The sequence below is a fragment of the Gopherus flavomarginatus genome, chromosome 18, assembly GCF_025201925.1.
Source record: "Gopherus flavomarginatus isolate rGopFla2 chromosome 18, rGopFla2.mat.asm, whole genome shotgun sequence".
Classification (NCBI taxonomy): domain Eukaryota; kingdom Metazoa; phylum Chordata; order Testudines; family Testudinidae; genus Gopherus; species Gopherus flavomarginatus.
The window spans coordinates 6,466,498-6,493,698 of NC_066634.1; the positions used below are offsets into that span (position 1 = coordinate 6,466,498).

Genomic DNA, 27,201 nt, shown 5'->3' on the forward strand with positions numbered 1-27,201 from the left:
GCTCCAGTTTTCCTTTGAACCTGGTTTATTTAATTCACACACTGAGAAAAGACTCTTGGAACCAGGCGTCACAGTGTAAAGCTATCCTCACTGCTCAGTTAGGGTGCAAGAAGCAGCAAACCCAGGTGCTCCCTATCGCGCCTGCTCCTCACACGGTGCCACGGCTCATGTCACACGTGGGCAGCTTTGGAGGATGAGAGGGAAGGCTACAGAGTCAAATCCTCCAGCACTGGGAAATGCCACAGTTACAGTTTCCTGAACCTTAACTCTGCCCCCTCGTGCACATGCATTACGACACCATCCTTTAATTGCATGATCACATATTAATTTTACCTACATTGGTCACCAGTGAGGTTTAATTCCAGAATGTAAGAAAGGACAGGATTGGAGGGTGAAATCAGCATGGAAATTGTGATCAGGTGAAGACTGAAGACAAGACTCTGCGGTCTCCTGGCTCCTAGCCCGGTGCACCTTCCCCAAGGCTGCAGGGTACATTGAGGGTGACCTGCTCCTGCTCCCCACGCTGACACAAACAAGCTGTGAGCTGCACGATGATTGGCCAGGCTGACAGTTTCCGGGTTTCCTCAGTTTTGCAGGGCCTGCTGCTTAGTTGGGTTGCGTTAGATTTTGCCTGCAGATTAACGACAAAGTGTGATGGATGCAGGAAGAGACAAGACATGTCAACTTCCTCTAGCTGCAGCCAGCATCTGAGTTCCTTATTCGGAGCTCGGTGGAGCTGGTCACCAGGGTGTTGGTGGCAGTGCTGTGGAGTCCCTCACTGCCCCATCATGGTATCTGCTCTCACCATCCTCTTCCTCAGTGAGTACTGCAGACAGCCAAGGCGTGTGCCCATGGGGGGTGGGGTCTGAGACCAGGACATGTGCCCAAGGGGGGATCTGAGACCAGGGCATGAGCCCATGGTGGGGATTTGAGGCCAGAGTGTAGGATCCAGTTGCTAACAAGCCGTCTCCTCCCCAGGCTGCTGGCTGGCCCTGTGGAGCGAGGTGTCCGGAAGTGAGTATCTGTGCTGCTCAAGGCTAAGTTTTAACAATGGGGGAGGTGGGGGAGGCAGCAGAAGGTAGAGGGGAAAAGAACAGCTGAACCTGGAACCTTCCCCCAAAACTCAGTCGAGATTGACCCTGGGGGGCTGAGATCAGAACCTGGCTCACAGGTTTCCTGTAGATGCAGTGAGGTGTCTGTTACCCTGGTGCTGTCCCTGGGGTTGGGTGCTAAGGGCAGGTTACAGACCCACGGGGAGGGGTTTCTGTCTCCCCATCTCACTCCTGTTTGTGTGTGAATGCAGAGCTCCCTGCGCCCAGACCCTCCATCTCTGTCAGCCCCAGCGGGGTGATCGTCCTGGGGGCAGCCGTCACCATCCGCTGTCAGTGTCAGTGTGAGGCCAGGAAGTTATTTCTTTATAAAGATGGAATCCAAATCAAGGAGCTGGATGCTGGGGCCAGGGATGAATTCACCATCCCCAGTGCCAGACGTAGAGACGGAGGGTTCTACAGCTGCAGATCTCACTCCAGATCAGAGCTGCCCATGGAGCCCTGTGATTACGTGCGGATAGTTGTAGCAGGTAAGGGGCCCAGGGAGTGGGGACAGAGGGCTAGGGATTCCCAGCTGCTGTAGATTCAGGGCTGGCACAGGATGGGGGAAAATCCCTGCCCCCAGAAATCCTTGTGGTGTCACTTACTTGTCTGTGTCTCCTTTTCCTCTTGTATGAATCATCCTGCCTGCACCTTGTGTCTGGTTAGATAGTCAGGGTTGGCTTTAGGGTGGGGAATTTTTTCTCACTGTGCCTGTGCAGCTCCCAGCACTTACCACTTAATACCACTCCCTTCCCAGTGCCAGGGATAGAATCGAGGCATCCTAGCTTCCAGGCTGGGTGGGGGGGAAACCATTAAGTGGATAGACAAGTGTAGAGGGTGAATCGTAGAATATTAGATTTGAAAGGGACCTCAGGAGGTCATCTAGTCCAACCCCCTGCTCAAAGCAGGACCAATCCCCAGATTTTTACCCCAGTTCCCTAAATGGTCCCCTCAAGGATTGAGCTTGCAACCTTGAATTTAGCAGGCTAATGCTCAAACCATTGAGCTATCCCTCTCCCCTCTGGATTTAGGTCCTCAGGCAGTGTTGGTCGTAGCTCCCAGGAATCTCTGGGATCTGGGAGAGGATCCTCTGGCTGCTTTTCTCCCAGGTGCCCCGTGTCTGGGACTGTGCGGTGAGGACGAGGTGCAGTGACTGTGCTGGGGTCTGTCTCATGGCCTGTCTCCTTCTCATGGCAGAGCTCAGCTACCCTAAACCCTCCATCTCCCTGAGCCCCCACGGGGGAGTCGTCCTGGGGGGAACTGTGATCATTTGGTGTGAGTGTCGATGCCAGAACGTGACGGTCCTCATGTATAAACTTGGAAACCTGGATGTACGGCACTGGGCAGAGACTGCTGGGGGAGTGGCTGAGTTTACCATCAACAACGTGAGCTGGAGAGACACAGGGAGCTACAGCTGCCAATATGGCACCAAATCGGACCCGCCCGTCTGGTCGCATCCCAGCGACCCCGTGGAGCTGATGGTAGCAGGTGAGGAGCCAGCTCAGTATCTCTGTTCTGCGACAGGGTTCCCGGGGTGGGTCTGTGAAACCGCTGGACTCTCTGTCCCACCAACCTGGGGTTTCCCTCGCAACTGTGATGCTGATGTCAAGCTACAAACTCTGGCAGGTCCTGCACTTACCGAGCCATCCGCAGCCAGGGACACACCCACCGGAGTGACATGAACAATCTCCCAGCCTCTCACAGACCATTAATAGGGATGCGCCAGCCAAGTCCCTCCCTGATCCCCAGCCTGGTACCGTCCTGCACTGGTCAGAAGCCTGTGCAGTGTCTGTTCATTACCCAGTCTTGCCCTCCCTCGATGGGGAGAGGACACACACCAGCCTTTGCAACCTGAGCTGAGATTTCCCAGGCATTTCAACCGAAACACACTGTTTGAGGTCAAATATAAAACAGATTTATTAACTCCAGACAGATGGAGTTGAAGTGATTATAACTAGCAAGCGTAGAGATCAGAGTCAGTTACTTAAGAAACAAAAATAAACGGACAGTCTGAGTTCTACAAACTCACCAGGATTTGAATCAAGCAGCATCTCCCCCTGGTAGCTGGCACATAGAGATCACAAATCTTCAGTACACAGACTGGAACTGCCTTCTGGCCGGGACCACCCTCCCCAGTTCAAAGTCTTTGTCCTCCAGATGTGTTTCCAGGTGTTGAGCTGTGGGGGGAGTGAGGCCAAGGGATGTTGTCACTTCCCCTCTTTATAGCTTCTTCCAGCTTACTGGGAAGGTCTTTTGGTAGCAGTGGGTCAAGCAGTCTCCATAGATGCTCTGTCTGCGAGGGTCCCTGGGAGAGTAGGTTTCCTTCAGTGTCGGTTCTCAGTCACAGCCCCACTCCCAGCCAGATCCTCAGGGGGTGTCTGCCCCAATGAGATGCTCAGAGCCAGCTCTGCCCTGAGCCCTGGGCCCAGCAGAGGGGACATCTGGCTGGGGAGTGGGGACAGAGTCACTGAGGGTTTCCCAGCCAGGGGTGAGCAGAAGCTGCTGGAGGTTCAGGGCCAAGAGAGGGATGATACCTGACCCCAAGAGGAGCTGCAGAGCAGGGGCCTTTTCCAGGGGGATGCTCCCCCAGCTGCCCCCACTCTAGGGACATACCGAGGAATCGGACCCCAGGGGCTCCCCAGCCGGCACCAACCCCAGCTCCAGCACTGAATTCACCCACAAACTCGGACAATTGAACCTGTAACATACACCAGGTCATGGGCTGAGCAGCTCAATCCCTGAGTCACCGTTTCAGCCCCTTCCTGCCCCAGGCCTGGGTGCTGGTTCCGTCCTTCTCCCATCCCAGCCATCGCTCATTTTAGTTCCCCAGAGGGAACCGACCCAGCTGGGCCCCAGCAGCCGGATCACCCCATGACGGAGCTGGAGGGAGAAGGTGAGCGGGAGAAATGGACCAATTTATCCCCCAGGGAACAGGGCTTCTGGCTCAGATGCCGCCTGGGCCAATCAGACCGTTTGGAGGGGGATGGTCCCTGCAGACAGAACTGTTGGATTCAGGTCGTCTACACAGAGAACGATGGATAGATCCATGGGGATGTGAGGTCGTGGGTCTGTGGCAACATAGGGTGATGGACAGATGGGAGTGTGTCTGGTGAGGGATAGAAAGATGGACGAAGACCTTGTCTATATGAAAACTGGACCCGAAATGATGAATCCAGTGTGGTTCCCAACCCGCACTGGTGATCTCAGAGCGAGTGTGGGCTGTTGGAATTCACACTCCCTGGTTTGATACAGCCCCGTTGTACGGACGAGCTCCTCTCTAGCTCTGTAGACAAGGGCGTCCTCCTCCGAAAAAGGAACAGCCGCACCCAGAGCTGCTCCACAGTGACTCCAGGTGTGAATGGCACCTGAGTGGGGCAGGGACCCTTTCTGTGTCCTGTGTTCCTACAGCTCTGAGCACACGAGGCTCAGGGCAGGGGCTCCTGGTAATTAATACTAGTCATTAATGATTGCAGTTCCAGTTTTTGTGGAGCCAGGCAGGGGCTGTGTCTGCACTGAGGGTCTCTCTGGGCTGATCCTCCCCTCCTGCGATCCCTGGGGCGATGAGCCAGCCTGAATCCCTGGGTCCCGTCCTCTCCCTCAGCTCAGGGAAAAGCCCCGATCACTGGTTGGTGGGAGGAGAGTTTCCCCGTATAACTAACCCCAAACACCAGGGCTCCAGCTTTCTCACTCCTGCACCTTGGCCACTGACAGACGCAGGTTCTATTTCCACAGGCGGAACTGACCCAACTCAGCCAGGAACGGCGCTGGCTCCAACCCACCCAGGCAGCACGAGGCCAGGTACTGGGGCTGGGGGCAGGAAATTGCCATCAACCCCCACAGAAACATGTTTGTGCTGTCCTAGCAGCCACCCCCAGGGGAAGCCACGAAGGGCTGTTTGGGTGGGATCGGGGCAGATCTCCACAGCGAATGTCCCATTAGGGCTGACAGCCCTGACTCATTTCATATGCTGGGGGGATGTCATGGGACAGATGCCTGATTGGCTTGGTGGGGGCAGGACCTGGGAGAGCTTCCCCCCTATGCACAGCCCCACCCCGGGGGCCCCACAGATTGGGATGCTGTGCTGCTCCCAAGCACCACAAAGCCACCCATGTGGGGCACAACTTGGTGTGTATCCCCATGGAAAAACTGGGCCGGGGACAGAGTGCCAGGGAAAATGGTCCTGTGTATCCCATCGGTCTGCCTGTGTCTGCACAGAGCCTGAGGGAACGGCTCAAAAGCAGAGCTCTCCCTTCACATGGGTGCTGCCCAGCGGGATGTTAACCCTGGAACCTATCAATTCAGATAGACATGGTGTTAACACTTGAAGCCACCCATTTAGAGTGACATGTTGTTGACTCTGGAACCTAATGGTGACCGTTGCGATGACAGCACAATTCTGTTTTCTGCTGCTGATTGCTTCAGTGGGGCATAATACTCCCAATGATCTCGAAGTGCCCTCTCCAGCCATGAGCTCCGCCCACTGCCATCGCCCCACCCACATGATTGCTACACAGAAGTGAGCTTAAGCTGCTGGGAAATTCCCAAGAGAGGAGCAGGACCTAGGGGGCCGGGCTATGGGTTTCGGGCTCAGCTGGCTTCACAGGGTACATGGGGCCTGAACCCCCCGCACACACTCTGCCTCTACCCCAGGACAGCCCTTTGCCATTGGCAGTGAACTCCCACGACCACTATTACCCAGCATCCCCTCTGCTCCTGCCCCTCCCAGCTCAGTAGCATATTCTGCTGTGGGTCCCTGGGTCCTCGAGGGGGAGGGGCTGGGGTAGCAGGTAACGATCCAGCCACTCATGGCGCTCATGGCCTGGTACTGCTTCCCAGGTGGATCAGAAACACGCGCAGCATCGGTTCTGACCGGCCCCATCATTGCCGGGGTGAGCGCAGCGGCCGCCGGCCTCCTCCTCCTCCTGAGCATCCTCTGCCACAGAAGCAGCCGAGGAAGTGAGTGCCCTGCCCAGCGAGAGAAGGGTTAAACCTGCTGCTAAGCCGGGCTGGGAAGGGGTCACGGCTTGGATGGGAGACAGACCAGGAAACCCAGGGGGCAGAGCAGGGGGCCCAGCAGGGGGTGCTCTCCCCTGGCAGAGAGAACAGGCCCCCCCTAGGGGGCGCTGTGCTACAGGGGGCAAGGGATTCTATAGGGAATACTGTGCTGCAGGGGGCGAGGGGCTCCATAGGGGGTGCGGTGCTGTGCTGCAGGGAGCAGGGGGCTCTATAGGGGGTGCTGTGCTGCAGGGAGTGGGAGGGCTCCATAGGTGGCGCTGTGCTGCAGGGGGCAAGGGATTCTATAGGGGACACTGTGTTGCAGGGGGTGAGGGGCTCCATAGGGGGCGCGGTGCTGCAGGGAGTGGGGGGCCCTATAGGGGGTGCGGTGCTGTGCTGCAGGGAGCAGGAGGCTCCATAGGGGGTGCTGTGCTGCAAGGAGCAGGGCTCAGCCTGTCTCTAGGGTATCCAAGCAGAGAGGTAGAGGGAGGAATCCCTCCCTCCTGAGCCCCCCGTCCCGGCTGCCCTCTGAGGCTGAGGGGCAGGGCTGGTACATGGGGATCTGGGTCGACTGATGGATGATTCTGCTTCCTGTCTCTGCAGGGAAAGGACCAGCACTGAGAGAGAGCAGGTGAGGCCCCCCCCCTCTGTTACCCCCAATCTACCTGTCCCGGGACGCAGGACTCCTGGTTCTCTCCCTGGCTCGGGGAGGGGAGTGGGGTCTAGAGGGTTGGAGCAGGGGGGCTGGGAGGCAGCACTCCTGGGTTTGTTACGATCTCTCTCTCTTTGTCCCTGTAGAGAGTCTGAGGCTGCAGCCACAGTCGGTAAGTCACACACGAGGGGGCAGCCATGGGGAGGAGAGAAGGGGAGCAGAGGGGAGAGGCGGGTGTCCTCTGGTGGGGACTGTGTCCTTGGGGGGGAGTACACGCTGATGTGGGGTGCAGCCTGTGTGTCTCTGTGGGACGAGGCATCTCTGCCCCTGTCTCACTGCACCCCCTTGGGGTTCCCCCGCCCTGCTCTGTGCCTCAGTTTCCTCTGCTGCACTACGGAGCTCATTACCCTGCCCAAGCCCTGTGTGCTGGGGGGCAGGCGGGCCACTCTGCAAAGGGCTGAGATGCGGGGTGGGAGGCCAGGCCCCAGGCCCTGATCTGGACCCAGTCCCTCACTGGCTCTGTCTCTCTTCCACAGACACCCTTATGGGCCAAGGGACGAAGCTGGATGTTCTGGTAAGTGCCTCCCACTCCCCAAGACACCCACCAGCCCACCAATCTGGCGCTGCATGGGCCCCACTAGAGCAACAGGGATCAGCAACAGGGCTCCCACCGGGATCGGGGGGCAGAGGGGAGGGGAGAGACCCAGAACACAGAGAATAAGAGGCTGACCTTGCACCCCACAAACTCACCCCACCCCCGAACCTTCCCCTCAAATGTTTGCATTTGTCTGAGGTTTGCAGAGCGTCAGCGGAATTCCAGGGGGGCAGGTGCCGGGGGGATTTCCCTGATCTCTGCCCCATGAAGCTGTGTGGCTGGAGTGTCCGGGGAGAGGGGGTGTCACTGGATTCCCCAGGAGAGGGGTGGGAGGAAGAGCCGCTCTCCAGAGCCCACCACTGGACAGGATAGAGTGTGTCAGAGCAGTTGTACGTGGGTGTGAACATTGCTGCCCCTTGGTGGAGAGGTTGGGTCTGCTCTGCTGCTGTGTACATCCACTCCCTAAGGGGGGTGCGGGGAACACACACATTGATGTGCTACATTGGTGTAAGTTCACCTGTGTGTGTACAAATCTCTCTGTGTGTGCACATCGCTATGTGCAGTGTGGCAGTGTGTGTGTTGGCACAAACACACGCACGCACACACACATGCACACTCTCTCACACACACACGGCTCACAGTGACTCTCTCCCCTCCCAGCCCCAGGAGCCCAGCACTGAGGGACTCACCTACGCTGAGCTGGACCTCCAAACGCTGCAGGCCAAACCGGGGGGCCTGGCCCCTGCCTCTGAGCCCATCCTGTACGCTGCCATCAACATGAACCAGGGGCCCCATGGGCAGCAACCACAGGGTGAAGGGGGAACCCTCCTCTCATCCCCATAACATGAACCCGGGGGGGGTCACCCCCCACGGAGAATGGATTCCGTGTATAGTCCCCCAGTAACCCCTTCGACAGCTGGTGCTGCCTCACATGTGGGGGGCCATGGGGGTTCAGCACCAGGGGGAGGGACAGGACGCGGCAAGGTGGATATTTTGCATCCTGTTAATCTTGCATTTTGTGTTATTTTGCATCCTGTTAATCTCCAGATTTGTAATAAACACGGAATGACAAACTGCCTCCTCTGGGGTACCCCACAGCCCCTATCCCCGCGCCGGCACTGTGTGTTAATACCTGAGGCAGGTGGGATCCCTTCTCCCGTTTCCCAAGTGTGCCCCTAACCTGGCCGCTGGATATAACTTGAGGCCTGGTTTAGGAGCCCACCTGGGACATGGGAGAAGTAGGGGAGGAGAAATCTGTGACCCAAAATTGGGGTATCGGTAAGACCTCATTGGTGGATAAAATATTGTGGGGACGGGCTGTGCCACCCACCTCCCTTTGGGGACCTCAAAGAAAGAGACTCGCTTCACCATTGTGGCTGCCACCCCCCATCTCCTGGGGCCCCCAGGCCATCCGGATCCTGCTCCGCGGAGATGTCCTGAGCAGAGCGGCCGGAGAGAGGGACCCCGATGCCAATGCCCCTCCCCTGGCTGAACCCCCAACCCAGGAGGAAATGAGGTCAGCAGCTGCAGTGACGCTGGCTCCAGCCCAGTCCTGCTGGCTCCTCTGCCCCCCTAGGACAGTCGCTAGCATCTCCAGGGCCAGTGGAGAGACTCCCAAACCTGGGGGATTTTCCGGCTGGAGACTCGCTCGGGACTGGTGCTGGAACAAACCCCTCATTTCATATGGCGTCTGCCACGGCTCCCCTGGTTCCTGCTCTGCTGGGTCTGTAACAGCCGGTCCCAGGGGTCAGTGGGGGGTTTGCTGTGGGGCTGAGCAGGCTGCGGGCTCTGGACCCTCCCCCCGGCCCCTGTTTAACTCTATTCAGTGTGGGGCAGGGGATGGGGCGTGTTTGCACCTTGGGCCCTTTATTGTGTCTCCATGAACACAGCTGGGGGCAGAGCAGTTTAGCCGCCAGCTCTTCTGGGTCTCCCCATGGCAGGCGTTTGGGGGAAGCCAGATGGGGGCACGGGTGGCGAGTTGTATGGGCCACTGTGCACCTTCCCCGATGCGTCCTCCAGCCCCGCCTGCTGCCCCTGGGCAATTTTTGCTGCCACGACTGGCAGCGCAGTGGGGCTAAAGTGACTTCCTGCCCGGCCACTGCATGCCCAGTGGCTGCGGCCCCTGGGCAGAGGTGTGTGTGTCTCTGTGTGCTGCCCCTACCTCGAGCGCCCCGTGGCCAATGGGAGCTGCGGGGGCGGTGCCTGCGGGCAGCAGCATGTGAAGATCCCCTGACCCTTCCTGCCTAGGAGCTGCTGCTGAGGGAGGGAGTGTGTGTGCAAGTCACTTATGGGAGCTGCTCCAGGAAACCACCTCACCCCTCCCTGCACCCCCTTCTGCACCCCAACTCCCTCCCAGAGCCCAACACCTCACCCCGTGCACCCAAACTCCCTCCCAGAACCTGCATCCCTGCACCCCAATCCCCTGCCCTAGCCTAGAGCCTGCACCCAAGCTCCCATCCACAGCCTGCAACAAACCCCCTCCTGCACCCAAACTCCCTCCCAGAGCCTGCACCCATCCTGCAACCAAACTCCCTACCAGAGCCTTAGGCAGTGCAGGGGGCGGGGGAGGGCAGAACTTGGACCTGTTCTGGGCACCACCAAAAATTCTACAAACCTGCCACCCCTGGATGGTAGGAGCCGGGAGTTTTAGGGAAGTAGGTTGGGGGTGTTGGAAGGGGGGCTGAGGGCAGAGGGGCTGGGATGGGGGACAGGGGTTTGAGGGCAGACAGGCTCCCCCCGCAGAAGGTCAGAACTGGGGGGGCAGGATTGTTGGAGGGTCTGAGGAAGGGGGGAAGACAGCACCCCCCAACTGCCCTCTAGGCTGCCACTTCTACCCCCAGCAGTATTCCCTGTCACTGCCTCCTGCTCAGCCCCCCACCCCATTCCAGCTGCCTCAGGATCCCTCATTTTGTTTTCTGTCCCTTCAATGTTACCTCCCCACACACAGTCACCCCTTCTCCTCTGTAGTGGTGGTCCCAATGGGAGCCAACTGAAGTCACTCAATTAAAGGGTGAACTGCAGTCAGAATGAGCCAGACAAACCTCACAAGTTGGTGGATATTCCAAGATTTAGATTGACCAAGCCAGCACAAAACAGCTTCTGTACTACCTCACTGGTTACTTAGAAATCCAAACAACGCAGTTCCCTTGAAGTTCCCAGCCTCAGGCCTCCATCCAGTACCCAGGTCAACATACGATGATGATTACTGAAAATCTTATTTCATCATCTAAAAGAAAAGGTTCTTCTGATCCCAAAGGCTATACACCCAGGTCAATGTATAATTTTATCCCAAATACAATCTTATAGCTAATTCTTATTAACTAAACTAAAATTTATTAAAAAGGAAAAGAGAGCAAGTGTTGGTTAAAAGATCAATACACATACACATCTGAGGTTAATTCTTGAGGTTTAGATACATAGCAGAGATGGTGAGCTGCTTGTTGCAAAGAGTTATTTTAGAAATAGCCCACTGTCCATATTCAGGGTGGCTCCCACCTCAGTCCTTTTTTTAAATAGAATATCAGAGTTGGAAGGACCTGGGGAGGTCATCTTGTCCAGACCCATACTTAAAGCAGGACCAATCACCAGACAGATTTTCACCTCAAACAGCCCCCTCAAGGATTGAGCTCACAGCCCTGGGTTTAACAAGCCAATACTCAAACTGCTGAGCTATCCCTCCCTGTCTATGAAACCTGCAGGAGATCTGAGATAAAACAAGATCAGGTCCCAAGGCTTATCCCTTTCCAGAAGCCTCTTGACCATTCAGTCCTGGGTGAACAATAGTCTCCTATTCACCTGCAGATCTACCAATTATGCTGTCATGTACCAGCAATGCCCCCTCTGCCATGTACATTGGCCAAACTGGAGAGTCTCTATGCAAAAGAATAAATGGACACAAATCAAGCATCAAGAATTATAACATTCAAAAACCAGTAGGAGAACAATTCCTTCTCCCTGGACACTCAATAATAGACTTAAAAATGGCAATTCTTCAACAAAAAAAATGTAAAAAACAGACTCCAACGAGAAACTGCAGAACTGGAATTAATTTGCAAACTGGACACCATCATATTAGGCCTGAATAAAGACTGGGAGTGGATGGGTCATTACAAAAACTAATTTCCCCCTGCTGATACTCACACCTTCTTGTCAACTGTTTGAAATGGGCCACCTTGATTACATTGACATCATTAGCACTACAAAAATAATTTTTCCTCCCTTGATATTCACCCCTTCTTGTCAACTGTTGAGAACAGCCCACTTCCACCTTAATTCAATTGGCTCATTAGCACTGACCCCCAGCTTGGTAAGGAAACTCCCATCTTTTCATATGCTGTATATTTATACCTGCTTTTGTATTTTCCACTTCATGCATCTGATGAAGTGGGTTATATCCCACGAAACCTTATATCCCACAAGGATTCCTCGTTATTTTTGCTGATATCAGACTAACACGGCTACCACGCTGAAATAATCTCCTTGTTTCCCAACCACCACTGCAGATTAACACAAGGTAATTTGTCCATTAACTAGTGTTACCTCTAATTTCTAACAATACAGATTTACACTTAAATTTCTATCCTAGCTATCCTTGAATGATCCTCATTACCATTCACAGCCTCTTCAGGTCCTCTCTGGGTCAGTCAGCCTGTGGGATGCTTAACCTTTTCTGGCCACGTGTCACACTTCAATGAGATGTTATATTATAATCATATAATGTCACATCCTCCCCCTGCCCCTCTAGACAGTCCAGGGGAGCAGGATTGTTCCCTATCCCCAAGCTGAGGCATCGGTCACCTTAGCCAGTGGCAGCACAGCCGCCCTGCGAGGGCAACGGGGTGGCCATGTTAACTGAAGGCAGCTGGGGTCCCTGCCCTTGGGGAGCAATGGGCAATGGTGACCATGGCTAGTGGAGGGGGGGATGGGCCAGAGGTGCAGGGAGGCAGAAGGGACCAGTGGTCTGGGAGGGGATACAGTCCAGGGGGCAGAATGGGCAGAGGATGAGTGTGGAGTGATCCAGGCAAAGCTGAGAGATGGGGGAAGGGGAGGTCAGGGTAGGGGGGCAGGTCAGGGCAGAGAGAGACCCTCCTTCACAATGAATCTGCTGGGAACTCAGCATGGAAATCATGGTCAGTCGAAGACTGAAGACTAGACCCAGTGGCCTCCTGGCTCTCAGCCCAGTGCACCTGCCCCAAGGCTGCAGGGTACATTGAAGGTGACTGGTCCCCATTCCCCACAGAGACACGGACAAGCTGTGAGGTATGTGACACTTGGCCAGGCTGAAGGCGTCAGGTTTTCCTTCCTGTTGAAGGGACAGCTGCTTAATTTGACCCTAGTAGATCTGGCTGGCAATTAGAGACAATGTGTGAAGTACTCAGGTAGAGAGGAGCCATCACTGGCTTCCTGGAGGTGCAGCTCCTGGCTCAGTGTCTCATTCTGCTGCCACCATGGCATCTGCTCTCACTGCCCTCCTCCTCGGTGAGTATCGGAGGCAACCAGGGCGTGTGTCCATGGGGAGGATCTGAGGCCAGGGCATGTGTCCATGGGGGGGATCTGAGGCCAGGGTGTGTGTCCATGGGGGGGATCTGAGGCCAAGGTGTTTGTCCATGGGGGGGAGGGGGAATCTGAGACCAGGGCATGTGCCCATGGCGGGAGCAGGGTTGATGAGAAGCGGGGGAAGCCAGTACAAATTACCGGGGCCCAGCAATCTGGAAGGGGTCTCAGGGCCTGGCTTTCCCAGCTTCGTCGACCCTGTTTAGCCAGTCCACCCTTGCTGAGGGATCCCCCAGAATTTTTTCACTGAGCCCGAACCCGCTCTCAGCAGCCCTGGGCAGGGAGAGATCTGAGACCAGGGCTTGTGTCCATGCAGGGGGAGGGAGGTGTCTGAGACCTGTGTGTGTGTCTATGCGGGGGTGGGGGTGGGGAGGAGGGGTCTGAGACCAGGGCCTGTGCCCATGGTGGGGGAAGATCTGTGACCAGGGTGTGTGTCTGGGCGAGGTGCACCCTGGAGATTCAGGGGTAGAGAGACTCATTTGCTCTGGGATCTGGTCCCTAACTAGCTGTCTCCTCTCCAGGCTGCTGGCTGGCTGGGCAGAGACGTGAGTATCTGTGGGGATGGGTTTGGGGGGAAGGTTACCCTGCAAGATGGTGGGGTGGAGGAGGGAAAAGGGAGCCAAAACTTGAACCTTCCCCCCAACTCACACTGACCCCCTGAACTGCTGTTCCCCAGGTCAAAGAGTGGGCCACATCCTGCCGTGCAGCACCCAAAATATTCCTCCCCATCCACCGCACCAGACCCAGCCATGCCTGAAAGAATGGCCTCAATCTGGATCTACCCTGGGATGAGCAAGATCAGAACCCAGCCCTGCCCAGTGCAGTCGGGGGTGACTCTGGATCGACCCCAGGGGGCTGAGATCAGAAACTGATGGGTGTCGTTCACAGAAGCGGCAGATTGGAAATGCTCTGCTCACCCTGCTGTGTGATTCCCAGGGGCTGTGAGGACGGGGTGGTCTCTAGACACCCAGGGGCTGAGTGGGGGCAGGGCTCTCAGACAGACACCAACAGGGCAGGGCTGGCACCTGCCCCACTAACCTCCTGATTCTTTCTTAATCCAGAGAGAAAGTTTCCCAAACCCTCCCTGTCCGTGATCCCCCGGGAGGTGACTGAGCTGGGGGGAAACGTCATCTTCCAGTGTGTGGGTGGGCAACCAGGCCTGAGGTTCATTCTGTATAGAAGTGGGCACCCTGTAAATACAAAGGACCTTTCTGGGAATGAGTCCGAATTTCCCATCCCCAGCATGGGACCAGGCAACAGAGGGAGCTACACCTGCCGGTATTACGCCATATCACAAACACCTGACTGGTTGGAGCCGAGCGACCCTGTAGAGCTCGTGGTAGCAGGTGAGGGGCTTGGAGCAGTGTCCCCATTCCCAGCCCCAAAGCTAGGCAAACCCTGTGGGGTCTCTGTGTCGATGGGACCCTCAGAGCCAGGCTCTGCCCTGAGCCATGGGCCCAGCAGAACGGCACCCGTCTGGGGAGCGAGGACAGAGTCACTGGGGGATTCCCAGCCGCTGGAGATTTGGTGCTGAGGGAGAGGGGATCCCGGCTCCCAGGGACCTTGCGGTGTCACTTAACCTGCCTGTGTCTCCATTTCCCCTTGTATGATCGGGGGATACTCATCCATTTCTGCACCTTGTGTCTGGTTAGATAGTCAGGACTTGGCTTTAGGGTGAAGGTTTTTTCTCACAGTATCTGTGGAGTCCCCAGCATCTCTGACTTCCAGCCCCTCCCCCTCTGCTCTAACCACTAGCCCCCACTCCCCTCCCAGAGCTGGGAAGAGGACCCAGGAGTCCTGGCTCCCAGCCCTGCTGTTATAAACCCCACTCTCTTCTGGATCTCCATCCTCTGCTGTAGCCACTAGCCCACCAACCCTCCAAGGCCCTGGCAGGCCATGTGACCTAGTGGGTAGAGCACTGGGGCCGGGACTCAGGAGACCTGGCTGCCATTCCTGGTATGGCCATGATTTTCTGGGGGACCTCAGCCAAGTCCCTGCCCCCTCTTTGCCACAGTTTCCCCCTCTGTAAAATGGGGATGATGTCCTGCCCCCCTCTGTGAAGTGCTGTGAGATCTGGGGGTGTGAAGCACTGGGGAAGAGCTGAGTATTGTTATACTAAACACAATCTGGCCCAGCCCAGTGCTGTGAGCCTGAAAGCAGCAGGTTTCCGGCCCCTGCCAGAGACACAGCAGCTACTGGCGACTGCTGGGTACAAGACAGTGGCTGTGACGGCCTGTGGGTCTGATCTGGGGGATGTGGGGGACGATACTGGCTGGATGGGCCCATGGGTCTGATCCCATGGGGCAGGGATGGGGAGGGGAACACTGGGCTGGGGTGGCCCATTAAGCGGATAGACGGGTACAGAGGGTGCTCTGGATTTAGGTCCTCGGACAGCGTCAGTTGTAACTCCCAGGAATCTCTGGCTGGGACCGTGCGGTGAGGAAGGAGTGCAGTGACCATGCTGGGGTCTGTCTCACGGCCTGAGCTCAGCTACTCCAAACCCACCATCCCCCTGCGCCCCAGCGGGCGGGTCGCCCTAGGGGGAGCCATGACCGTCCGGTGTCGCGGTTGGCACCAGAACATGAGGTTCCTTCTGTACAAAGATGGGAACAGTCCCCTACAGTAAAGGAGGAGAAGCCTCATACCCCTAAGGCTGGGAGGTGTGCTGCCACCACTGAAAATAGGAAACGTAGGGTTGTGGTGGTCGGAGATTCTCTGCTGAGGCGGACGGAGGCGCCCATCTGTTGCCCTGACATTTCATCTCGGGAGGTATGCTGCCTGCCGGGGGCCTGTATCCGAAATGTTACAGAGGCATTGTCGAGGATTATCCGGCCTTCAGACTACTACCCCATGCTACTCATCCATGTGGGCACAAATGATACTGCGAGGTGTGATGCTGAGCGGATCAAGAGTGACTACAGGGCTCTGGGAGTACAGGTGAAGGAGTTTGGAGCGCAGGTGGTATTCTCTTCAATTCTTCCTGTCAAAGATAGGGGCCCGGGCAGAGACAGATGCGTCATGGAGGTGAATGCCTGGCTGCGAAGATGGTGTCACCAGGAGGGCTTTGGCTTCCTCGACCACGGGATGCTATTCAAGGAAGGACTGCTAGGCAGAGATGGCATTCACCTTTCGAGGAGGGAAAGACCCTATTTGCACACAGACTGGCTAACCTAGTGAGGAGGGCTTTAAACTAGGTTCGACGGGGACAGGTGAGCAAAGCCCACAGGTAAGTGGGGAACATGAAGACCTGGGAGATAGGTCGGAAACATGAGGGAGCATGGGCTATAATGGCAGAGAGAAAGGAGGGTCAGGGCAAAGCTGGGAGGCAAGATCAAACCAGTATCTTAGATGCCTATATACAAATGCGAGAAGTATGGGTAATAAGCAGGAAGAACTGGAAATGCTAATAAATAAATACAACTATGACATTGTTGGCATCACTGAAACTTGGTGGGATAATACACATGACTGGAGTGTTGGTGTGGATGGGTATAGTTTGCTCAGGAAGGATAGACAGGGGAAAAAGGGAGGAGGTGTTGCCTTATATATTAAAAATGTATACACTTGGACTGAGGACATAGGAGATGGAAGTGTTGAGAGTCTCTGGGTTAGGATAAAAGGGGTAAAAAACAAGGGTGATGTCGTGCTAGGAGTCTACTACAGGCCACCTAACCAGGTGGAAGAGGTGGATGAGGCTTTTTTTAAACAACTAACAAAATCATCCAAAGCCCAAGATTTGGTGGCAATGGGGGACTTCAACTATCCACATATTTGTTGGGAAAACAACATCGTGGGGCACAGACTATCCAATAAGTTCCTGGATTGCATTGCAGGCAACTTTTTATTTCAGAAAGTTGAAAAAGCTACTGGGGGGAAGCTGTTCTAGACTTGATTTTAACAAATAGGGAGGAACTCGTTGAGAATTTGAAAGTAGAAGGAAGCTTGGGTGAAAGTGATCATGAAATCATAGAGTTTGCAATTCTAAGGAAGGGTAGAAGGGAGTACAGCAAAATAGAGACAATGGATTTCAGGAAGGCAGATTTTGGTAAGCTCAGAGAGCTGATAGGTAAGGTCCCATGGGAATCAAGACTGAGGGGAAAAACAACTGAGGAGAGTTGGCAGTTTTTCAAAGGGACACTATTAAGGGCCCAAAAGCAAGCTATTCCGATGGGTAGGAAAGATAGAAAATGTGGCAAAAGACCACTTTGGCTTAACCACGAGATCTTGCATGACCTACAAGATAAAAAGGAGTCATATAAAAAATGGAAACTAGGTCAGATTACAAAGGATGAATATAGGCAAACAACACAGGAATGCAGGGGCAAGATTAGAAAGGCAAAGGCACAAAATGAGCTCAAACTAGCTATGGGAATAAAGGGAAACAAGAAGACTTTTTATCAATACATTAGAAGCAAGAGGAAGACCAAGGACAGGGTAGGCCCACTGCTCAGTGAGGAGGGAGAAACAGGAACAGGAAACTTGGAAATGGCAGAGATGCTTAATGACTTCTTTGTTTCCGTCTTCACTGAGAAGTCTGAAGGAATGTCTAACATAGTGAATGCTCATGGGAAGAGGGTAGGTTTAGAAGATAAAATAAAAAAAGAGCAAGTTAAAAATCACTTAGAAAAGTTAGATGCCTGCAAGTCACCAGGGCCTGATGAAATGCATCCTAGAATACTCAAGGAGTTAATAGAGGAGGTATCTGAGCCTCTAGCTATTATCTTTGGAAAGTCATGGGAGACGGGAGAGATTCCAGAAGACTGGAAAAGGGCAAATATAGTGCCCATCTATAAAAAGGGAAATAAAAACAACCCAGGAAACTACAGACTAGTTAGTTTAACTTCTGTGCCAGGGAAGATAATGGAGCAAGTAATTAGAGAAATCATCCGCAAACACTTGGAAGGTGGTAAGGTGATAGGGAATTGCCAGCATGGATTTGTAAAGAACAAATCGTGTCAAACCAATCTGATAGCTTTCTTTGATAGGATAACGAATCTTGTGGATAAGGAAGAAGTGGTGGATGTGGTATACCTAGACTTTAGTAAGGCATTTGCTACGGTCTCGCATGATATCCTTATCGATAAACTAGGCAAATACAATTTAGATGGGGCTACTATAAGGTGGGTGCATAACTGGCTGGATAATCGTATTCAGAGAGTTGTTATTAATGGCTCTCAATCCTGCTGGAAAGATATAACAAGTGGGGTTCCAAAGGGGTCTGTTTTGGGACCTGCTCTGTTCAATATCTTCATCAACAACTTAGATGTTGGCATAGAAAGTACGCTTATTAAGTTTGCAGACGATACCAAACTGGGAGGGATTGCAACTGCTTTGGAGAACAGGGTCAAAATTCAAAATGATCTGGACAAATTGGAGAAATGGTCTGAGGTAAACCGGATGAAGTTCAATAAAGACAAGTGCAAAGTGCTCCACTTAGGAAGGAACAATCAGTTTCACACATACAGAATGGGAAGAGACTGTCTAGGAAGGAGTACGGCAGAAAGAGATCTAGCGGTCATAGTGGACCACAAGCTAAATATGAGTCAACAGTGTGATACTGTTGCAAAAAAAGCAAACGTGATTCTGGGATGCATTAACAGGTGTGTTGTAAACAAGACACGAGAAGTCATTCTTCCGCTCTACTCTGCTCTGGTTAGGCCTCAACAGTTTCAAGAAAGATGTGGAGAAATTGGACAGGGTCCAGAGAAGAGCAACAAGAATGATTAAAGGTCTTGAGAACATGATCTATGAAGGAAGGCTGAAAGAATTGGGTTTATTTAGTTTGGAAAAGAGAAGACTGAGAGGGGACATGATAGCAGTTTTCAGGTATCTAAAAGGGTGTCATCAGGAGGAGGGAGAAAACTTGTTCACCTTAGCCTCTAATGATAGAACAAGAAGCAATGGGCTTAAACTGCAGCAAGGGAGATTTAGGTTGGACATTAGGAAAAAGTTCCTAATTGTCAGGGTGGTTAAACATTGGAATAAATTGCCTAGGCAGGTGGTGGAATCTCCATCTCTGGAGATATTTAAGAGTAGGTTAGATAAATGTCTATCAGGGCTGGTCTAGACAGTATTTGGTCCTGCCATGAGGGCAGGGGACTGGATTCGATGACCTCTCACTGTCCCTTCCAGTCCTAGAGTCTATGAATCTATGAATTGGAACGTGCTGCAGGATGCGGCGCCTGCTGGGGACGTGTCTGAGTTTCCCATCAGCAATGTGAGCCCAATACATGGAGGGAGCTACAGCTGCTATTATCACAGCAAATCAGACCCGCCCGTCTGGTCGCACCCCAGCAACCCTGTGGAGCTGGTGTTAGCAGGTGAGGGGCCCTGCGTGGCGTCCCTGCTCCTAGCCCCACACCCAGCCAGGCCCCCAGTGGGACTCAGAGCTGATGGGATGCTCAGAGCCAGCTCTGCTCTGAGCCCTGGGCCTCACAAGAGGGATGCCAAGCTGGGGACTGGGGACAGCATCACTGGGGGGTTCCCCAGCTGGGGGTAGCAGCAGCCACTGGAGGTTAGGGGCTGCGGGAGGGGGGATCCCTGCCCCCGGGGGAGCTGCAGAGCAGGCAGCCTTTCCCTCCGTCACTCACTCTCCCTCACCCTCACTCACTTTCACTGGGCTGGGGCAAGGGGTTGGGGTGTGGGGTCTGGGATGGGGCCAAGGGGTTCAGTGTGTGAAAGGGGGATCTGGGCTGAGCCTGGGGCAGGGGGTTGCGGTGTTGGAAGGGGGTGTGGGTTGCAGGCTCCAGTCAGGAGGTGCTTATCTAGAGTGGCTCCCAGGCTGTGGTGCAGGGGGCTAGCAGGTTCCATGCCTGCCCTGGCGCTGCACCACTCCCGGAAGCGGCTGTCATGTCTGGCGGCGGCGGTGGGGGGGATCCAGGAGTCTCTGCACGCAGCCCGCACCCAGACGCACCACCTAGTGCTGCAGTTCCCTGCCAGTGGAGGCTGCAGCATCAGTTCTCAAGGCACAGGGGTTGCAGGGATGTGCTGGCCACTTCCCGCAGCGGTGCAGGGCCAGGGAAGGCAAGGAGCCTGTCTTAGCCCCACCGCACCACCGGATTTCTAGCACCTCAAATCTCCCAGTTTGGCTTCAGTAGCCTCCAGGAGATAAGGCCTGATTCCAGGAGACTTCCGGTGAAACCGCTGGGGTTGGCAACCCTACCAGAATGCCAGGTAGAAAAGGGAGCCTGGCGGCTCCAGTCGGTGGCGCAGCAAGAGTCTGGGGCTAGGGTTGGCCCCCTACCTGCCCTGGCTCTGCACTGCTCCTGGAAGCAGCTGCCAAGTCCCTGCAGCCCCTAAGCGCTGGTGTGGCCAGGAACTGGGAGGCTCCGCATGCTGCCCTCACCCCGAGTACCAGCTCTGCAGCTCCCAGTGATCGGGAACCGCAAACAATGGGAGCTGTGGGGGGCGATGCCTGCAGGTGTGAGTCGCCTAGAGTCCCATGCACCTAGAGGCCACCGGGCCCTGGCAGCTGCTTCCTCAGAGCCCCAGTAAGCGCCGCCAGGAGCCCATACCCCAACCCCCTGTCCCATCCTCAAACTCTCATCCTCAGCACCAGCACCAGCCAGAGCCTCCTGTGGGCCCAGGGCTGTTGGATTTTCTGGGGCCCCTGTCTGGGGGGTGCAGGCTCTCGGAGGGAGTTTGGCTGAGGCTCTATGCTGGGGATGGGGGTGCAGAGGGAGTGAGAGGGCAGGCTCTAGGCTGGGGCAGGAGTTGGGGTGCAGGAGGGGGTAGGAGGGTCTGACCTTACCTCGGGAGTTGTGGGGGCGGTGCCTGTAGGCGAGGGCAGTGCAGAGAGAGTGTCGGAGCTTCCCCGATCACCGCACGGCTCCAGCCGGGGCAGGGGGGTGGGGAGGGAATGCATGGAGCCACCTCCTCCCTAAGCCAGGCAGAGCCAGATAACACAGCAGAGGCTTCAGTGGCTGGAGCCCAGTGTTGTGTATTTGGTTGTCATGGTTTTTGTTCCTATGGCAAATGAGTTAGATTATTTGGGGATAGCCCACCCAGCTTCAGCCGGCTGGTGAGCTCTGTGTCTGTAAATAAATGGTAGCTTTGTTAGCTGTCTGCTGTCTGGCCTCAAGTGATTTCTTCCTAAACCGGCTGCCCCCAAGGATATAACAAGTGGCGACGATGGATGGGATTCCGGTGCTGCTCCAGTAACAGAAGGAAGTAGAAGTCAAGGGAAAGAACAAACAAACAAAAAAACTGCTTCTTTGCACTGACTGTGAAAGTGAAACTAAAAATCATGGCTACTCTGACCAGGCCACTGGAACCTTTTCATGAGAATATAGAGCAGTGCCCTGTGTATACTGAGCGTTTTGAGCTTTTTGTTGTTGCAAATGACATTACAGAAGCGAAGAAGGTGCCAATATTCTTAAATGTTGTAGGGGCTAAAACCTACTCCCTGCTACACAGGTTACTACGCCCTGTTAAGCCTGAGACTAAATCTTACAGTGACGTTGTGGAAATCCTGGGGTCCCATTTTTCCCCCAAACCACTGGTAATTGCTGAAAGATATCGGTTCCACAAAAGAGACTAAAAAGAAGATGAAACAGTTGTACAATTTGTAGCAATTTTAAAAAAGCTAGCAGAACACTGTGAATTTAAGGAGATGTTAAATGATGCCCTGCGTGACAGGTTAGTGTGTGGCCTGTACAGTGAAGCTATACGGAAGCGCCTGCTGACAGAGGCTCAGCTTACATTACAGAAGGCTGTTGATATTGCTGTCTCCATGGAACTGGCTACAAGGGAGGCGCAATACATCGGTGCATCCCCTAGGGTGCAAAAAGTGTCACAAGAACCTACCCACAAAACTGTGCAGAGTCAAGAATGTTACCGCTGTGGTAAGCCGGGTCACCAGGTATCAGAATGCTGGTGTATGGACCTGGTGTGTCGACACTGTGGCAAAAAGGGACATATTGAGTGTGCCTGTAAACAAAAGAAAAAGAGGCCTGTGGTCTGGCCGACAAAAAGAGGAACCCTGCACACCCTAGAGCAGACCCAGGATGATCAAGGTGACACCTCATCGCAAGCGGAAGTGCCACTGCATGTTTTGTCTTTGGCAGTGGGCTCACATGAATACTGGGTAACCCCATTGTTGGATGGCAAACCTATACGCATGGAACTGGACACTGGTGCAGCCATCTCGCGGGTCTCCGAGACTGTGTATAAAGAAAAGTTACAGCATTTTCCACTTAAGGCAACAAAAACTGTTCTGAAGACATATACGGGAGAAGCTGTGCCCATGTTGGGCACTATTGATGTTAAGTTGGAGCTCAATGGACAGGCTGCTAAATTGCCACTGTTTGTGGTGAGAGGTAACTACCCAGCCTTAATGGGTAGGTCTTGGCTTGGGAAGATTCAGCTGAACTGGGCAGAAGTGCACCGGATGACTGAAGAAGAAACCAGTCTAACCCCTATACTAAGGAAACATGCTGCTGTTTTTGGAGAGGATCTGGGAAGTATGAAGGGAATCACTGTGACATTGAACATTAAACCTGACAGTCCACCAAAATATCTGAAAGCCCAAACTGTGCCATATGCCATCACGCCAAAAGTTGAAGCGGACTTGGAGCGCCTGGTCACCAATGGAGTCCTAATACCAGTTACCTATAGCTTATGGGCCACTCCTATCATCCCAATAGTGAAGAAAGATGGCTCTCTCTGGATTTGTGGTGATTTTAAAGTCACTGTCAACCCAGTGTTGTGTGCAGAGCAATACTCGCTTCCCCGCATCGATGACCTCTTCGCAGGCCTGGCTGGGGGGAAAAAGTTCAGTAAGATTGATCTGAGTCAAGCATACTTACAGATGCATGTCGATGAAAAGTCCCAAGAGCTGTTGACTATTATGACTCATAAGGGGCTTTATCGATACTGTCGCCTACCCTTCGGAATAACGTCTGCTCCCGCCCTGTTCCAGAGGGCTATGGACCAGATCTTGTGTGGCTTGTCAGGAGTTCAGTGGTATCTGGATGATATCCTAGTCACTGGAAGGAATGAAGAGGATCACTTAAAGAATTCAGAGGCTACCTTACAAAGACTGGAAGAGTATGGCCTACGAGTTTGCAAAGACAAGTGTGAATTCTTCAAGCCCTCTGTTGAATATCTGGGACACATCATTGATTCTGCAGGTCTTCATAAGGCCCCTGCAAAAGCTAAAGCTATTGTGGAGGCTCCCCCACCTCGAAATGTAAGTCAGCTGCGCTCGTTTCTAGGACTACTGAACTATTATGGAAAGTTCATCTCACAGTTAGCCACACTGCTAAAACCACTTCATGAGCTCCTGGGGCAGAACAAGGCCTGGAAGTGGACTGAAGCCTGTGATGTTGCATTTAACAAAGCTAAGGATGCATTGCTAAATTCTGAAGTTCTAACGCACTTTGATCCATCCTTACTCCTACAATTGGCCTGCGATGCCTCCCCTTCTGGAGTGGGAGCAGTCGTGTCACACATTATGCCTTTGGGAGAAGAGAAACCTATTGCTTTTGCATCACGCACTCTAAGCAAAGCAGAAACTAACTACGCCCAAATTGAACGTGAGGCATTAGGAATTGTTTTTGGAATTCGGAAGTTTCATCAGTACCTGTTTGGGCTAAAGTTTACTCTTCTCACAGACCATCGACCTCTGATGTCAGTTTTTGGACCCTACGCAGGCATTCCCTCATTAGCTGCTAGTCGTCTGCAACGTTGGGCATTGTTACTTTCAGCACACACATATGAAATCAAATATCGGAAATCCACTCTGTACGGCAATGCAGATGGCCTCTTAAGGTTGCCTTTGCTGGTCAAACATCAAGATAGTGCCCAAAAGGAAATCTTCTACTTTGAACAGGTAGAGAATACACCCATCACTGCTACTCAGATAAAGAAGGCAACTCACGTTGACCCAGTATTGTCCCAAGTTATGGACCTGGTGATGCATGGAACATCTCGACAAACCTCTCTGGTCTCACCCGACATTGTTACCTACATGTCCAGGAGGATGGAGTTATCAGTCCAATCTGGTTGTTTGTTGTGGGGGAGACGTGTCATTATTCCACCACCACTGAGATCACAGATGTTAGAACAGCTCCATTCTGGTCACTGTGGAATAGTGCGCATGAAGGAAATTGCACGAAGCTATTTTTGGTGGCCTGGATTGGACAGTGCTATTGAAGAGAAAGCAAAAGCTTGTGTGTCATGTCAGGGTGTGAGGAATGCACCCCAGTGGGCACCCCTACACCCATGGGACTGGCCTGAAAACCCGTGGCAACACATTCACATTGACTTCGCTGGCCTCCTTGAAGCAAGCATGTTCTTAGTGGCAGTAGATGCCCATTCTAAATGGCCAGAAGTCTCTATAATGCAGTCCGCTACTGCAGAGTACTATCCAAAAACTACGGGGACTCTTTAGTCGTTTTGGTCTCCCAGAACAACTTGTGAGCGACAACGGATCACAGTTCGTCTCTCAGGAGATTCACAATTTTATGAAGACAAATGGGATACACCACATCACGTCAGCACCATATCATCCATCCACCAATGGATTAGCTGAAAGATTTGTGCAGACAATGAAACACGCTTTGAAATCAATAAGGGGACAACACTCCATTCAAAAGCGTCTGGATATCTTCTTACTTTCCTACAGAAACACACCTCATGCTATGATCCAGGTATTCCCGGCCTTTCTAATGATGGGACGACAGCTGTGCACTTGCTTTGATCTGCTGAAACCTTCTGAACCCTGACAAATTGTGCAACATCAGCAGCAATATCAAGTCATCAGACGGGCACCCAGAGCAAAAGAACGAACCTTTAGCCCGGGACAGCCAGTTTTGGCTCGGAATTATACTTCCAGAGCTAAATGGGTCCCTGCCATAATCATCACTCAAACAGGACCTGTTTCCTACACAGTCCGGACTGCAGAGAATCTTACCTGGCGGCGACATGTAGATCAGCTGTTGCCAGGTCATGCCAGTTCTCAGAACACATCTGCAGTTGAGTGGTCTGACTTCACCTCTTCTGGTGAGACACCGAATCACGAATCACCTGTTTCTGACTGTTCTCCTCCATTACTGCCGGTGGCTGAGATACCCTTTTGCCCAGCACGAGCTGATACCACCTCCTTACCTCTCCGTGCTGCGGACCCTGAGCCCGTGGTACTTTCGGGTGCAACAACACCAGGAGTTCACCGTAATCCACCTAGAGACAGAAGGCCTCCTCATCAGCTGGACCTTTAGCGAGGGTGAACCCATGGTTATGGGGCAAAATAATCCCCAGGGTTTAGCCGGGAATGGAGGCAGTCTACCCTCCTTCTCTAGTCTAGTGTGTGTTTTATTTAGGGAACCTTCTTATTGGGGAGGAGGAATATGTTGTGTATTTGGTTGTCATGGTTTTTGTTCCCATGGCAACTGAGTTAGATTATTAAAGAATAGCCTAGCCCGCTTCGGCCGGTTAGGTGAGCTCTGTGTGTAAATAAATGGTAGTTTTGTTAGCTGTCTGCTGTCTGGCCTCAACTGATTTCTTCCTAAACCGGTTGTCCCCAAGGATATAACAGTTCCCAGGTATGGGAGGGGAGTGGGGACTAGTGGCTAGACCTAGGGGCTGGGAGCAGGACCCAAGTTTGATGGTGGTATCGTTACTCAGGGGTTGCTCTGACCCAGCGCTGGGCACTGCCGAGGGGCACCACGACTCGAGGGCAATGTTAGAAGATGGTTCAGGAGCCCAGCCGGACGGTCCCAATGGGGCTTCTTAAATCCCCAACCCTCCTGTTCACCAGCCACCCCCGTACCACCTGGGAGACTCCACCCTCAGCTTCCCTCAGACCCACGGAGCAGGAGGGGGACAAGCACCAGATTTGCCCACAACTAACACCCCCCAAACCCACTTGCCCCCCATCTCCCATTCTGCCCCCTTCAATTCCCACCCATTCTGCCCCCCTCACACCCTCCCCCTGCCCCATTTCCCTTCTAATGCCCATCCCCGCCCTCAGTTAATATGGCCACCATCTCTCAGAGGCCCTGGTGGGCTTGGTGCCAGGCTGCTCTTGGGGAAATGGCACTTACCTGGGCTGGGAGGAGGAGCTGTGGGGGGAAGGAGAATATGGGAGGTGAAACAACATCGGTTGAACATTAGGGGGCTGGAGCGGGCAGGACAGTGGTGGGGGAGGGAGGACAATGGAAGCTGCCCCCAGTGGTTGGGCTACACTTGCAGCTGTACAATGCTGAGAGTTAAACCTGTCTTCGTACAGCTGAATAGGGAAAGCGCTGCAGTCTGTCCACACTGACAGTTGCCAGCGCACTGTCATGGCCACATTGCAGCATCTGCAGCGGCATTGGGAGTGGTGCATTGTGGGCAGCTATCCCAGCGTTCAAGTGGCTGCAATGTGCTTTTCAAAAGGGGTGGGGTCTAGTGTGACAGGGAGCGTGGGGGGAGAGAGAGAGAGTGAATTTTTGGAGCCGACACTATGTCAGCTCCCTGCCTTGCAAGTTCCGACCCCTTCCCCACCCCTCTCTCACTCACTGAAAGCAAACAGCAGCTGTTTGTTTTTTTCCTCACAGACCAGATAAGCAGCCGCTTGCCGAAATGGACCCCCCCACCTTCCGTCTCTCCCGCCCGCCGCTGCTGCTTCTCTCCTCAAGAAAACACTAGCTGTGGGCGTTCCAAAGGGAGCCCCCTGCCTGCCTCATTCACAGCAAACAGGAGCTGTGTTTGGTTTTCTGATAAGCAGCTCTGGGAGCCCGGAGTTCACAACAAAACAAAGAGGCATCACAACAAAACAAAGAGCGGGACCTTCACTAAAAAGGATTATGGGAAGCTTCCGGACGTCAGTCACTGCGTTCTAAGATTATTCCCTGTTTACCCTGGTGCCTCAGCACACCAGCAGCAGCGCTATACTCTTTATTCCTCTTACGGAGGTGGAGTACAAGCAGCCTAGGTCGCCTAAATAGAAGCACCAGTCCTCCTTGTAACTCAGCAAAGTATGCAGGGACTTGCCCATGTGATTCCAGACTCCATTTTGCTGTAATTTTCCACAGTAAGAACAAAGAAGTGTTCTTACACTTAGAAAAACCTATAAAAGGCTAATGCCTCATCTCCATCTTGTCTTCAATCCTGCTTCTTACCTCTGGAGGGACTTTGGTACAAACTGAAGCTCTGAATAAAGGACTGACTGACCTATCCCAGCAAGGGATGTACTCCAGAGACTTGATTTGAACCTGGAGTTTACTCTATCACTGCTACAAGCCTGAACTAAGAACTTTGCCATGACTGTATGTAATTGATTCCATTTAACCAATTCTAGCTCTCATCTCTATCTTTTTCCTTTTATGAATAAA

At 53.5% G+C, this 27,201-nt stretch overlaps 2 protein-coding genes across 2 annotated transcripts; both read left to right on the forward strand.

The window, feature by feature from the left end:
* The first annotated feature begins 745 nt into the window (after window positions 1–745).
* LOC127036577 (immunoglobulin superfamily member 1-like) lies at window positions 746–8,390 on the forward strand. The gene is made up of 10 exons (XM_050927612.1): window positions 746–819; window positions 979–1,014; window positions 1,304–1,579; window positions 2,289–2,579; window positions 4,824–4,889; window positions 5,928–6,047; window positions 6,690–6,717; window positions 6,885–6,910; window positions 7,275–7,312; window positions 7,994–8,390. Exons 1-10 carry the CDS (start codon window positions 789–791, stop codon window positions 8,174–8,176), a joined length of 1,095 nt encoding a protein of 364 aa, XP_050783569.1. The 5' UTR covers window positions 746–788; the 3' UTR covers window positions 8,177–8,390.
* Window positions 8,391–15,344: 6,954 nt separating this feature from the next.
* On the forward strand, window positions 15,345–20,535 carry LOC127036935 (leukocyte immunoglobulin-like receptor subfamily B member 3). The gene is made up of 3 exons (XM_050928221.1): window positions 15,345–15,508; window positions 19,025–19,206; window positions 20,513–20,535. Exons 1-3 carry the CDS (start codon window positions 15,345–15,347, stop codon window positions 20,533–20,535), a joined length of 369 nt encoding a protein of 122 aa, XP_050784178.1.
* The last annotated feature ends 6,666 nt before the right edge of the window (window positions 20,536–27,201 follow it).